A 14,832-nucleotide genomic window follows, 5' to 3' on the forward strand; every position below is an offset into this window, starting at 1 on the left:
TTTGATCAGGAAGCTGTGAGCTCCTGCCTTAGAAACTGTGGTTGTTCTCTTAAGGAACAGAAGAAACTGTTCTGTAGTTTACTTTCTATGTGAGTTTGGCCCCACATTGGGCGCCAAAATGTTTGAGTTATTTTTATAAAACTGTGTTTCTCTTAGTTTCTTTCTTAATCTAGCTATCACACAAATAATTGAGACTCTATTATAATATTTTAATAAGCTTCACAGCATAATAAGTGAGCAGTTATTAATCTATTCTTAACCTTCTAAGCTAATTTGGCTTCCTCCCAACATACATCCCAAAGATACTTGCACTTCTTAGCTTTTTTTTGCTCCAGCTCTTTGATCTCACTTCCACCTCTCCCATGGCTGAATCCCTGCTTCCTCTTCTGACTCCTCCTCCACTGGCTGGCAGGAAGTCCAGCCCTATTATCTCCCCTGCTCAGCGATTGGCTAAAAGCTACTTTATTGGCTTATGAGTGGAAAACTGGGGAACAGTATTTATTTATCACTGAGGCAGGGGAGTCTCAGAACAAGGATTGCAACCAGATATGGGGGTTACAGAAATCAGCATTTGAACTACACAATAACCTTATGCCTACGGGGGGTGGTGGTGGAGGAAATAAATTATATAAATACAATGTACACATATTTACATTCTTAAAACACTTAAAAATTAACAAAGGTTGGTAGTGGTGGTACACACCATTAATCCCAGCACTCAGAAGGCAGAGGCAGGTGAATCTCTGAGTTCAAGGACATTCTGGTCTACAGTAAGAGTTCTAGGACAGTCAGTGCTATGCAAAGAAGCCCTGTCTCAAAAACATTTTTATATTAAAAATAAACTAACTGGTAACATGGATGCTATGACCTGACACCACCATGTAGCTGCAGTCTTGTGACCCACCTTTGACCAGGGCTCTTTTATACCACCTTCACTTCCTGTTTTCCCTCAAGCTGCTCCAGTATTGACACAGCTTCTACTTTAAGTAGAACATCTACTCCAAAAAGCCACAGGTAGAAAACTCACACCTGCCCTCTCTGAGAAGATGCAATCAAAACTCAGGTGCTCTCTCTATATAGTACACAATTAACTTCAGGCTATGTGCCAAAGGGATGTATGAAACACAAATGTGACGAGATTTGAGTCTTATCCCCAAAACTTAACTATGTAGACACAAGTAAGTAATGTGAAGAAAAATACCTAAAATATAAAATTGCTACTGGTTCTAAGCATAAGGAACACTGTCTCCTGTGAGGGACAAGGAGAATTAAGTGTGTGACTTTCCTAGCCATGGACTTTTCTCACCTTAACTTGGTCTACAAAGAAGCCATTTAAGTCAACAACATAAACATAGTTGCCATCATAATAAATCAAAATATGTAGAATCTATATGCCAATCATCTTTAATTACTTTTAAAGTATCTATTTAAAAAGAAAATAACAACCAGATCTAAGAGTACATGCCTTTTTTTTTTTACAATTAATATTTAAAGATCCTCAGCTGCCACCTGCTGCCTCACCCTCTCCAATCATCTACAACTATCATTACTACAGTCTTTTTTCAATGCCTTATTCATCTATAAATGTGGGATAATGAAAGTGCCTGCATCAAAGCATTGTTTTCAGGATTAAATAACACTTACAAATTGCTTAGAAGAATGTTTAGCAGCCTTTGTTGTCAAGCAAATGCCTTGGTAAAGATTCAAAAAAATTTAGCTGCTATCAGGTTTTAACCAACATAATAATGGACATTTGTGAAAACAAGTATTCATCACATAACCATGTTAGCATATGAGGAATATCCTTGTTTCTGGTTTTTCTTCCTTATCGGTATACAACTTTATTAGACAGGGTCTAAATCACCAAAAGAAATGTGAACTTAATTTCCACTCCAATAGTGAATTACAATATCTTCTTATAGTCTCTAAATAATCTTTAACAGGAGATACTAATTTTTGTGTGTGATATATATATGTGTATGTATGTCCATGTGGCACAGGTGCTCATGTGTGCACATGTCTTCCTCAATCAGGATCTCTCAATGAACGTGGATCTTACCCATTCAGCTAGGGGCTTGGCTAGCAAGCTCCTGGATTCCTACCACCCTAGGGTGCTGGGATTGGCACATGTCACCCATACTTGTCCATCAGTACTGGTAGGAGGAACTCACCTCCTCACATTAGCGCAACAAGTACTTTCCTGACTGACACATCTCCCTTGTCCCCAAGGCCACACCTCCTAAGCCTCCCCCAAACAGGGGTACCAATTGGGGACCAAGCATTCAAATACCAGAGACTATGGCATGTACAGAAAATTTCTTTGAAACATTTTCTAAAGTAAATTTTAGGGCCCAAAATCATGATGTTTCCTATCTGCTTTTGTTTTTTTATAGTTCTTGTTTTGGATTAGTTTAGTTTGAAACAGGGTCTTGCTATGTATGGCCCTCCTGCCTCAGCCTCCCAAGTGCTGAAATTACAGGAGTGTACCTCTGTGTGTACCCCTAACTATTCTTGTATTCACCCACCCCTTAATTACATAATTGGGTTCCTATATAAATTAGCTCATATTACATTGAAAAAAAGTTGGACAATTTCTTAGGTATACAAATAAAGATAATACTATATCATGAACTCTATTTCAAAGTATTCTAAAATAAAATATATCTACCTTTTGACCCAGCATTCATCCTTTTGAGAATTTCCTAAACGAAGTATATACATAAATACAGGGACATATCTAACTAACCTAGAGATATATAAAGAACAAAGAGGAATTTGAAGTGAGTAGAACTTATTTTTATTATTAATAAAGGAAAACCACATACAGAAGTAGACTAGAATTATAGAAATGTAAGCAAGGAAGTAGTCTGAATGCTGCATCTAGCCTAAAATTTACATTGAAGTCCTCGTCCCCCAGATCATGGTATTAGGATTTAGGGCCTTTGGGAAGTGATTAAGTTATAAAAACAGAGCCAGCATGAATGGGATAAGTAACCTTATAAAAACAGGTCCAAGGAAGATCCCTTGACATCCAACTATATGAGGACACAGTAAGAAGGCACCATGTAAACAGAAGCAAGCTGGTCCTCAACACAGCACCTTGACCCCAGACTTCATATTCAGGAGAATGAACACTGCACCTATTTCAGATTAATTTGTCCACGAACACATGCCTCATGTATAAAACTAGTATGACAAACTTTTCAGCTACTTAGGAAAGTTCAAAATACAGAAAGGTTCAATTACTAAATAACATCAGGCCAGCACAAGTAATAAATTTAGGCATGGGATTCAAATCAGGTAAAATGATAACCATAAAATTAAAGTAAATTCATTTAAAATGGGGACCACATTTTACAATAAGCAGTGGGAATAAAATAGTGGTTAGAACATTCTCTTCCTAAACTTAAAGTTTCTTTTTTTACATATAATAGGTTAAAATAAAGAATTTGTGCTTACTCTTAGAACATAAAGAGTGAACCAAATGTTGCTTCAATGTAAAATTTTTTCTTGACCCAACTGTATGACATCTCAACGCAAGATCACTGATTTTCAACAAGGCAATCGTAAAGGCTTTGTTTTATTACCTCACAAAGGCTTCTTTAAACTTTCCAACTATCTATTAATATTTGGATCTTCAAATCATTCTCTCTTTTTTTAATAATTTATTTATTTAACTCAGAATTGGGCTTGGCTGCTTTAAATACAGCAAAAGTACAGGCCATGAGATGTGCTTGCTGACTGAAGAAAGACTAATTTTCTCAGTACTATATCAGAGACTATTTCACTTTCCTGCACATCCCTTCGGAAGCCTAAGTGCGGACCTTAGGTAATGGGTGCACAACTACAGAGAGCCCCGTTGCCTGCATGTACCACCCTTGATCAAAGCAGCATGGACATATAAAACACTATCTTGGTTGGGACCACATTTCTAGGAGGTGTTAATGTAATATAATACTATACCAAGGTGGTAAGAGAGTTCCTTTTCATATAGAGCCTCTCCAGGTGTTGCAGCCCTTCATCTTTCAGTAACTCCAATGGGAAATGGTGCAGATTCCTGTAGTTCAAGAACAAATTCTTGTGCTTTTCCAGCCTGGCCACAGAGATCGTCTTACAGAGTTCGGACGCCATGACTTAACATGTCGGACCAGGTGTGCTACAGCACTACATCTTGTCAAAATTGGTCCATTTCTATAAAAAGGAAACAAAATTAGTCACTGTACGATTTCTTAAAGAACTGTATATAAATCTGTCAGCCTACAGAGACAGAACACAACACCAAAAAGATGTTACACTTTTTAACCTCCTTTTGTGGCAACTAATTTTTTGCACATATTTAGGCTATTAAAATAACAACAGTAGTCGGATTAAACAATATTTACTACTTTCTAGAAATAGACCTAACTGGGGAAAAACTCTGTTGGACTTAAGGTAGGAATCTTTATGAGAACAGAGACCAGTTTCTGGTTTTGGTTTTTTAAGACAGGTTCTCATGTAGCCATGAGTGCTAGAGATTACAGTTCTATGACAACCTCTTTGTTTCTGCAGTATTGACATCAAACCCAGTGCTCTGTGCATGCCGGGAAAACACTCTATCAATGGCTCAGCATCCCCAGACCCCAGAGACAAGATGTACAGCATGACTAAAAAAAAGTTATTAAAAAATCAGGCACAGGCGGGTGTGGTAGTGCACCCATGCCTTTAATTCCAGTACTCAGGGAGGCAGAGGCAGTTAGATCACTGTGAGTTCAAGGCCAGCCTGGTCAACAAAGCAAGTCCAGGACAGCCAAGGCTACACAGAAAAACTCTGTTACAAAAAAAGCCTAAAAAATCAATCAATCAATCAAACAAACAAAAATGCAGCAGGCCACATTTTTCATCTGAAATATGAAACGAGACAGCTCATGTTAATATGTTGGTTAAAGTGATAAGAAAGGGAGGCTATACTTGAAATCTTCTAGACACAGGATGAACAAGTCTCACTATTAACACATGAGGAAACAAACTCAGGCTTCCAGAACTTGTCAAATGTGGAACGGCTCATAAGAAATTAAAAGCAAAAATCTGACACCAGGTCCAGTGGATTTCAAAGTGTGGTTTCTTTACGATGAAGCACAGGATTCCAGAAGACATTAGGAAATATAGGACAGAACAGTTTTGCTCAGAAAGTCAATTTTCCTAGATACCCCTTCTAGTTCTTTATTGAAACAGAAAAAGAACAGGATGATGTTTCCATCGTTTTATTCATTTTAAGAAAATAATTCTCATTCATTGAGCATCACATGAAGGCTTTCGATAAGCAGAGTTTATAACTTTGGGGTTACTTTTTATCGTTTTCAAACTCTTCTTGGCTCAGAAGACCAGTTGCCATTGTACTTCAAAGTGTAATCTACGAGCATTCAATAACAGTTCCAGGCCAAACTAGGAATTCAAAACTTTCCCATATTTATCCTATCTATTTTCCTTCTGAGTTTGTCAGGGACCTGATCTCTGGACATCTTATGTCGTTAAATAAAGTGAAGGGAATTACAGGCCTGGCAGCATCAATGCTTCTGGGTAATTCTTCACTGAGTAAGCTGGGAGTGGTGTAGATGACTCACAACATTTCTGACCACCAATCACCTCTCCAGGTTCTCCTGTCTCGGCAAATGCAGGGGAAGCACCTTTCCATCCACGCAGCAGCTCAGCTGGAAGTCATAATGCTACCCTCTCCAACACAAGCTTCTTCAAGCGATCATAAGGCCAGAGCGTCTCTTTCTGAAACACATCTCAGTTCCAGCCACACCCATCTCTCCATCTGCCATCCCTGGACCTCACGTGTCCACTTTCATCACTTCCAACATATCAATCACAGCAATGAGCCTCTGACAATGTACTCGTAATTGCATCTCTCCCTCTCAGGCTCATGTTACTAAACCAACCCTTTAGCAACTCCTTATTGAGAAAAGCGAAGTCTTCCTGAGCTCTTGACCATCGGGCCCAACCTGCCTGTCCAGCCTCCTCTGCCACATTCACCAAGTTCCTAACCTCTCTTAATCCTGGGATCTACCAAACTCCTCCAAGCACTTGCTGTTTTCCTCTTAGCCTGGAAACAGCCTCTTTCCCCTAGAAGGTTTCAACATAAAACTCACTTCCCTATCCCAAACTAATTATTTCCTTGGTTTTCTTTCAGAGCAAGCCAGTTCAGTTTTTACAATTTGGTGTGTGTGTGTGTGTGTGTGTGTGTGTGTGTTATGTATATATGCACAAACGTGTTTACTGCCACTTTAGACAAGAGTTTGTAAAATCCTAAGGCCAGAGAGATATTGCTGCTTTCTTCATATCTGCATAATACTGTAGTATCCAAAATGCTTTTCGCTTTCTAACAGCTAATAAGTGGATGAGATCAGAACAGCTGTTACAATGTTGATTTTTCATCTACCCATTGAGATCACTCATAGACTAATTAAACTTGCTACCTGTGTCATGTTGTGCAGGCAATTCAACTGGCCTTCCCTGAGGGACCCTGAGGGTCCTGACAGCGTCATAGGTCAGTACCTGCATCCTATGATATCATCTGGGTCAGGTAAATAGTGACCTGTTGGCCACGCCCCCTTGCTCTTTTGCTTTTCACTTCCCTCTCTCTGTTGGGACACCCCTCCCCCCAAAAATGTCTGTCTGTCTCTCCATCTCCAACCAATAAACCTCATTGGATTTAAAACTGGTTGTGTGCATGGCATTTTTATATAAATACTAACAATCTGCCTTAAAGATCTTTATCCTTACAGCCAAGCAGTACAGCAGGCATTAATTAATCGGCTTTACAGACGAGGTATTTTGCCACCACTGGAATGCAGGCGGTTCTAAGTCCAAAGTCTGGGTACCACTTTACCTGTAACACAGCTTCTTACAAATGTAAAATGTAAGCGATGTGTCATCATTATGAGGTAGCCAAAGACTGCACAAATGGAAGGTTTTTCCTTTTGCAAAGTAAAAACTATACTCAAAATCTCCACTCACTGTAACCAGATGGCTCTTTCTGAACGCTCCACCTGTTACTGGTTGTCTCAAAAGCATCTATTAAGCTCTGCTGAAATGCATCTTGCTATAGATTGGGAAATAAGGTGTATACAGATGAAATCCAAAACCTTCCAAAATCAACAATACTCTTGGTTTTCCTAATATGCACTCATTGGCAATACAGCCTTTCAAAGGCTAGTTTTCCTTCCCCTTTCACAACTTCATCGCCTCCTGCCCAGTTAATGTAAATAATGCAGATCGTATTAACTATATACAGCTGCACCTTAAGTTTTCTTAAGTCCAATACCACTCAATCTTCTCAGCAGAAACAGAACAATCCCCCAACTTAAGAACGTCCCCATTTTAAGCACAAGCATTTTAAAGAGTACTTCCTGCCTGACACTCCAGTACTTGAGTTGACAGAATACACAATCCGACTTTCTAACACTAGAGATTAGAGACTTAGAAACTGTAGAAGCATTTGTGTAAAAGGCTGTTTTCTCCATGAGAAATGCTACCAGATGTCTTGGTTTGGCCTGAATTAGTTCGATTCTAAGGTCGGAAGAATTTGGGAGCCCAGGGGCAGGGAAGATGATACGGGGATGCCAGGGGCCGTGGAGGACACGGCAGCCGTGGGGACCCTAGGCCGGACAGCACGCAGTCCCTCTCGCAGAGGCCCGGGCGCTTCTGTGGCGGCGGGGATGAAAGGTCCCCGGCGGAGCCGCGCCGGTAGCCTCGGCCTGTGAGCCTGGAGATGGGGCACTCACCTCGGCGCCCGCTGACCAGCACTCCGTGGCCCCGGCTGCGCTGGAAGGCAGCCCTGAAATAGAGGGAGGGCGGGGCTGCGGGGGCGGAGCCTGCGGCGGGGCGGGCCTGACTAACGGGAGTAGGGTGCGGGGGAGAGGGGCCTGGAGAAAGAAACCTCGCGATAGTTCGCCTCGCTTCCAGCTGTCTGGCGATAGGCGGAATAAGAGACCCATTTTCAGAGCTAGGCGCTCATTAGCCGAGAGCGCGTCTTCCTCCAGCGTCCGGGCCGAATCTCTGCCCTGGCTTCCGGCTTCCGGCTTGCCGCTGGATGTCCAGAAAGTGGGTGTTCTGCAGTGTTTTGAGGGATCGTGTAGCCGGTTGCCAGCCTCAGGAGACGCCAGTAACTTGCCTGTTCTTTCATTCATGCATTTATTCCCCTCTCAGCCTTCTCATTGACGGATGCCAACAATAAAACGACGCGGAGCGATTCTATTCCTAAGAGCTTTGCAGAATCTGGCGTTTGCTTTAACAGCAATCCCGGCCACTGTTAAACCACCAGTCTGACATTTTATCAGAAGCCATATCGGGCTTACATAACGCAAGTAAGTCGAGTCAACAAGCAGAACTTAAGCACTGGATTTAAGGTCTCGAGACGTTCACTGACAGGTGCCAAAGATAATATACGCGTGGCCTAGGCATGGTGGTGCATGCCTGAATCCCAGTGTTCTAGAGTTGGAGACATCAGGAGTTAAGGCCAACTTCAGCTACGAGAGACAGTCTCATAACTAAAAATTTAAAAAGAAACACAGGCTCTAGTGTGAGAACTAAGGACAATAACAGTTTAGTGAAACAATCTGGCAGTTCCTAGCACGGCTAAGTAGGCAGTCATAAATACTTCAAGATGGGAAAAAAAACTGATTGTTCTGATGGAGCAAGTGTACAGGCCCTACCTTTCTGAGGCTAAGGCGGGAGGTTCACAAGTTGAAGACCAATCTGGTGGGCTAATGAGTTCCTATCTCAAAAAAGTATTTCAAAAAGAAAGGGGCAGGTATGCAGCTCAGTAGAGGCACGAAGTTCAATGCCCGGTGCCGGGAAAGAAAAGTAAAATATTCTTTTCATTGCCATGCACATCAATGCAACAACTTTCAACTTTTTAAAATTCCTCTAAGACTTCCTCTTTGTTTGATGAACCTCATTCATGCATATGATGTGCTTTGATCAAATCCATCCTTCCATTAAAACCTATTCTTTGTCTTTCAAAAAAAATTTATGAGCCAGACAGTCGTGCCCCTGCCTTTAATCCCAGCACTTGGAGACAAAGGTACATGGAAGAGGCAGGCGAATCGAGGCCAGCCTGGTCTACAGGGTTACAGGACAGCCAGGGCTGCATGAAGAAACCCCGTCTCAACAACAACAACAACAACAAAAGGCTATTATTTTGCATAGATGGTTCTTTTTAAGCATCCTCAATTCTATCTCTATCTATCTGTCTGTCTGTCTGTCTGTCTATCATCCGTTTTGATTTTTTTGAGACAGGGTTTCTCTGGGTAGCCCTTCCTGAACTGGCGGGCCTTGAACTCAGAAATCTGCCTGCCTCTGTCTCCCTAGCGCTCGGATTAAAGGTGTATGCCACCACCACCTGCATCATCTTTAACTTTTAAATGAACTACATTTATGATAGCTTAATTAATTGCTCTTAGAAAATAATAACTTAGAAAGCAGTTAAGTAAAAATAATAACACAACACTACAGGCACTACAGGCAACTGAAGAATGCTGAGATCAGGACAAAGAGCATTCCGAAAGAAGAGCACACCAATTGGTTATCTAATACCAAATGGTCAGCCCTGAAAACACATACACACACACACACACACACTCATGTAGCAATAATGAAAGAAAAAAAAAGTCCGTGAATATGAAAGAGAGCAAGGTAGAGGTACATAGGAGGCTTGGTCAGGAGGAAAGAAAAGGAAAAACAATGTAATTATAATTTCAATATATATGTATATATAATATTAATATATCGACAACCACAGAAAGACTAATAATAGAAAAACATTTTGAAGTAATGCGAGCTTTTTAATTTTTGTTTTTTTAAGACAGAAATATTTTGGGCACATTAATGTCCAAATTTTGTTTAGGAGAAATGAATGATGTTAAAATAGCTTTTACTCCCTCTCCAAACTGAGGTTAAAATTCCTATGTTGATAGTATGACCACTGTTAGAAGTCCTCTCATTTTTTGTGGAGAGTCGATTTACATATTTTCATTGGACTTAAAACAGAAGGGGAAACTCTAAATGGTTTTTTGTTTTTTAACAATCTTTGGCAACTTTTAACTTCAACAAGATAGCGATACCACTTTAAGAAAATTCCAAGCAAAAGACTGCCCCAGATCTAAAATTCCCACCTCTGGCTTCCAAGGATTGGGTTACAAAGTTCGACAAAATTCTCTTCTCCACTCCCTATTGGTGAAGGCGCTATCATTCATTCTCTGGCCTGCAGTTTTGTGAGGTACTCGGTTGCTTTACGGAAAAATGTTGTTCTACTTTGGGATGAAACTGCCCTGTTAAGGTTTGTCTGTGGTTATCAGTCTGTAGAATCATCAAACTGATACAGAGGGACCCAAATTGGCAACTCAGATTATCAAGAGAACAGTGGGGGGGAAAAAAGGAGTTTCTCCCGGACCGGTAAACTCACAAAGGATTTTACGACAAAGTTGGAGATACTGTGTGTTAGAGAAACTTTCCAGGTATTGTGTCTTGTTTTGCTCGATTTAAAGGAATGTGAAAAGAAAACCCGAGAAAATACGGACTTGTGCTGAGGGTGGCACAGGAATGTTTTCAGTTCTTTTCTCTTTAGAATGAAGTTGGAAACACGATCCCCAGGTCATCAGTGGAGTTTTGCAAGGTAAACAAGATTAGCTGTAGATTATATTTTGCTTCAGAAAATTGTGCTTTGCTGTTAATTGTTGCTTTCATGTGGATTTAGACATTAAATATTACTGTAATTTTTAAATCAAATGGCTATTCATGTCTGTGCATTATAGCAGACGTAATACTCAAGCCATCTATTTAGAGAATAAAAATCACAGTTTGGACAAATGTTTGTAAAGTAGGAAGTTGAGGGATGGATTTGTCTATGACCAAGCAAAACATAATTTTGGTGTATGTGACATCAGAATCAGCAAGTGGATAAATTATGCCCCCCAAAAGAAATCTGGCATTTATATTCTCAATAAGAGATATTTTAATTTAAATATTAATTTAATTAATATTAAAATATAAAGCTCAGGAATATATTAGAATAACTTTCTTACATTGTCACTGTAAGTTTGCCTATGCAGACATGAAACAGTTTTAAAACTCTAGAGGTTCATACCAAGGTTCTGGACAAATGGGGCTCAGAGATTTTCAGTGAAAGAGTCTACATACTTTCAGTGTGCAGGTGCTCATGCCAGACAGTAGGTACATCAGGAGCCCTTGGAGCTTCAGGGAGAACTTCAAAGTGCTGGTGCCAGTTTGAATTTTCAGTACATAGGGAAGAAGTAACATTCCACAGAGTGCTGCAGCCTTGGCAGCGCGGGCTCTGACTGCAACAGGAGGTTCATGGAAAACCTTGGATAAAATGATAATAATGCTTTATTAAACACACACACACACAGTAATTTACATGAAGAGCCAGTCACTAAAATTAAGTTCAGTTGGGGATTTTCAGTGTGAAAACTAGAATTGCAGCTTAAGATTTCTCCAGGGCAAAGGCCGGAGCTCAGTATTCTAAATTGGTGTACAGATCTGTAGTCAAATCTCTTAAGACATTTTGCTTAAGTGTCTTTATTTACCATTATTGGTTTAGGTAAACTCTGATGCATTTCCTTGTGGCCTTTGAAAAGCATTGAGCACTTAATTTAGCACAATGAACATATATTGTCAGTTGTGGTGGGTTTGGTATAATTAGAACAGTAAATGTGATTTTCTTTCCCCCTGGATTTGTTCTTTCTTTGAATGTGTTTTTCGTGATTACAATTGACTGATATCTAAAGGAATTTCCATCCCCAACCAAAAACCATGAAAGCCACTATGGGAAATGTCACTTGAACTATGACTGGGACAAACGTCAGTTCTTGACATCTTCAGTGAGCTGCTATGATACCCCAGATCCTCTGCTAAGCATTCAGAAAACAAAGAGAAGGACCATCTCCTGTGAAAGAGCAAAGTACCTCAGGGACATTACCTTCATCCTTGCACCAAAACTTACTCTAAGAATCTGATGCCCACATATTCTAAGATGTCCATTGGTGCTTTTTTAAACAAGAAATTCCCTTACATCTACACAGAGGCAAATAATATTGATCATTTTTATCCCTTTTATTTCCTCCTCACCTTTTCTTCTTCCATATGGTTAAGTTTATTTTCTGTTTATTTTCATACTTCTATCCCTCCTACTTTCTAAACAAAAAGAAAAATCATGCCATATTTGCCTTTGTGAGACTGGCTTATTGTTCTTAACATGATCTTCTGTTCCATCCATTTTCCTGCAAATGACAGAACTTTATGTTTTTAGCTGAATAAATCTTTGTTGTGTACATATACCTTTTCCTCATTAGTTGGTTCTTCGATGGGTTCTTTGATTCTGCTTCCATGACCTGGCTCTTGTGGCCCAAAAGCCCTAGTGTTCAGATGTGTCTATAGTAAGCTGAACCTATCAGTGGTATCAGGAAAGGAGGTGGAGGAATCTCTAGCTATTAGAAGCAGCTCTGAGACAAGATCCCCTTCTCACATGTCCTTCTCCAATACTTACCAAGTGTTATCTGTCTCCTTAAGTCCCCTACATGGTACAGCCCTCAAGAAGTTAGAGAAGCAAAAGAAATGTGACAAAATAAAAGAGGCTCGTGTCCCTTGTGGACAGTGACAGTGAAGTGCTTACTCATACTTTCTCAGAGACTGCCATGATTCCTGTTGATATATGAAGCCTTTATCTCTGTGGAATGGCCATTCCCACCCACCTACTCCATCCTTTAAGCCAAGCCAATCTGCACTGAAGGAGTTCATTTGTTATTGTATTCATGGCCTCTTCAGCCTTGGTTTCATCCAGCTGTTAACAGGTTTTGCCCTGAGGATTTTGGTGCTCCTTATGGGTAAAATCAAGAGAAACAATGAAAGGATACTTACGCAATAACTTTGACTTTTAAACTAAATGCAATTTCAAGGTCTAAAAATGTTACTCGGTAGTAGAGTGCTTGCCTAGCATACATGAGGCCCTAAGTTCAATTTCCTGGTAGGGGGTTAATTACTATCGCAGTGTTTTTACTATTTGGATTTTGCATTAAAATTTATAGTAATATTTTTAGTGAATGTGTCGCTCGGTAAGAACAAAGACACTCCAAGTTCATAAGGAATTTCATTCATATGGAATGAGATGACAGCTCTATCCCAGAGAAGGAGATTAATGTAAAAGACATGAAATTTCATCTACAGTGTAATCTGAGAACTCTGAGGTCCATGGACCATCCCACAAATATATATATGTATGTATATATAGTCAGGATTCTCCACAATACAGAGATGCCACATTCTGTTTATCTGTTTGGAAGTTCACAGACGTTTGGAATGCATTCAGTATTTAGCTATTATGACTAACACTGCTAGGAAGATGTATACAAGTTTTTGTATGGATGTGCTTCTTCAGCTGCATTGCCTTTACCTACAAGTAGATGTGTGAATCGTGACTCTGTATCTAACTTTTGGAGGAAGTATTGTTCTAGGGTCTTAATTCCAACATAAATCCAACATAACTCATATACCAGGTCAATGCAGAGGACAAAATTTATTGTAATCAAACTGCTACTGATTGAACAGACTGGGAGCTGAACTGTGACCCTGACAGGACATTGTACAGAATATTTAAAAGATAAAACCATAGAGCGATAGGGAGCAGTGTGAGCTGTAGCATTGTCTATTCGTAGTTTGAAATAAGAGGTTGAGCAAGGGAGTTTTCATCAATCAGGAAAGCAGTAGGTCCCTGAGCCTGGGACCATGAACCTGTTTGATCCTGCCACAAGATGAAGAAGTTGTCCCTCAGATGTCTGAACTCAGACAACTGTTTCCTCATAGCAGGAGCTGTTCAGCTATTGGGAAGTCCCCCGATTCCCTAGGACCTGGGACCTTGAACTTAGTTTCTCCAGATGATTAAATAGAGTCTGAAAATGAAATGGTAGTATTTAAAATGAGTTTCTTTTGCCTTTTGTCCAACAGAATCACAGCTGTTTTCCAAGGCAGCTGTGGCACAACTTCATATTCTCGCCAGTAGCATATGAGATCTCTGACTTCTCCACACCTTCCCCACTGCTTCATATAGTTGGGTTTATTGTTGTTGTTATTACTATTATTGTCCAAATTCGGTGAATATGAATAACTAGTTCCTTGTGATTTTGGTAATGACTAATGATATTAACCACATGTGTTTCTTAGCTATCCATATATTTTCCTTGTTTAAAGAAAAAAATGTCTATTCAGATACTTGGCCTAATTTTCAATTGGGTTGAAATTGTCATTTAATTAATTGTCATTTCATTGGCAATATTCTTTACACATTCCCCCATCCTTTAGGTTGTTTTTTAAATTTAGCACTTAACTTTGAAGCACCAGGATTTCAATGTTGATACAGTCCAGTTAATCCACCTTTTCTTCTGTCACTGGTACTTTAGAGTTGCATCCAGGGAAGCCAAGCTCATGATGATTTACTCCAGTGCTTGGTCAAAGTGCTGTACTCTCAGCTCTCACATTTAGGTTTCTACTCTGCTTAAAGTTAATTTTATGTATGGTTTGAGGTCCACCTGTCTTCTTTACATGTGCCTCTCCAGTTCTAGCACCATTTGTTGAAAAGACTGTTCTTTCTGCCATTTAAGTATCTTGGCGCCTTTGTGGGGAGCAGGGTGGGCTGTAGCATTGTCCCTTCCTATTTTGATATAAGGGGTTGGACAAACTAAAAATCTTACAAGTTGTACAAGGTGTTTCTAGAAAATGCTGTTTCTTTTTGAGATTGTATTTTAATTACAATATTTCTCCCTTGCCTTTCCTCCTCCA

The 14,832-nt window shown here is 39.9% G+C and overlaps 2 protein-coding genes across 9 annotated transcripts in view; one reads left to right on the top strand and one right to left on the bottom strand.

Moving 5' to 3' along the window:
• The window catches only part of Lrrc28 (leucine rich repeat containing 28), a 121,143-nt gene extending 113,253 nt beyond the window's left edge, over window positions 1–7,890 (bottom strand). For all 4 annotated transcript variants that reach the window (XM_060367314.1, XM_060367315.1, XM_060367313.1 and 1 more), the window contains exons 1-2: window positions 7,767–7,890; window positions 3,964–4,191 (exon numbers count right to left, since the gene is read on the bottom strand). In XM_060367314.1, the coding sequence (XP_060223297.1) occupies window positions 3,964–4,131 (168 nt within the window). In that variant the 5' untranslated portion in view covers window positions 4,132–4,191; window positions 7,767–7,890. The remainder of the gene's footprint in view (window positions 1–3,963; window positions 4,192–7,766) is intronic.
• Window positions 7,891–8,072: 182 nt separating this feature from the next.
• The window catches only part of Ttc23 (tetratricopeptide repeat domain 23), an 87,023-nt gene continuing 80,263 nt past the window's right edge, over window positions 8,073–14,832 (top strand). Inside the window, exons 1-2 of one of the 5 annotated variants that reach the window (XM_021634664.2) lie at window positions 10,233–10,499; window positions 10,610–10,657. The gene's annotated coding sequence lies outside the window, so the exon portion shown is untranslated. Of the gene's footprint in view, window positions 8,349–10,208; window positions 10,658–14,832 lie in introns of those variants that run through there. The other 4 variants (XM_021634669.2, XM_021634667.2, XM_021634663.2 and 1 more) reach the window with 4 other exon arrangements.

The sequence above is a fragment of the Meriones unguiculatus genome, chromosome 14 (genome assembly GCF_030254825.1).
Source record: "Meriones unguiculatus strain TT.TT164.6M chromosome 14, Bangor_MerUng_6.1, whole genome shotgun sequence".
In the NCBI taxonomy this organism is placed as follows: domain Eukaryota; kingdom Metazoa; phylum Chordata; class Mammalia; order Rodentia; family Muridae; genus Meriones; species Meriones unguiculatus.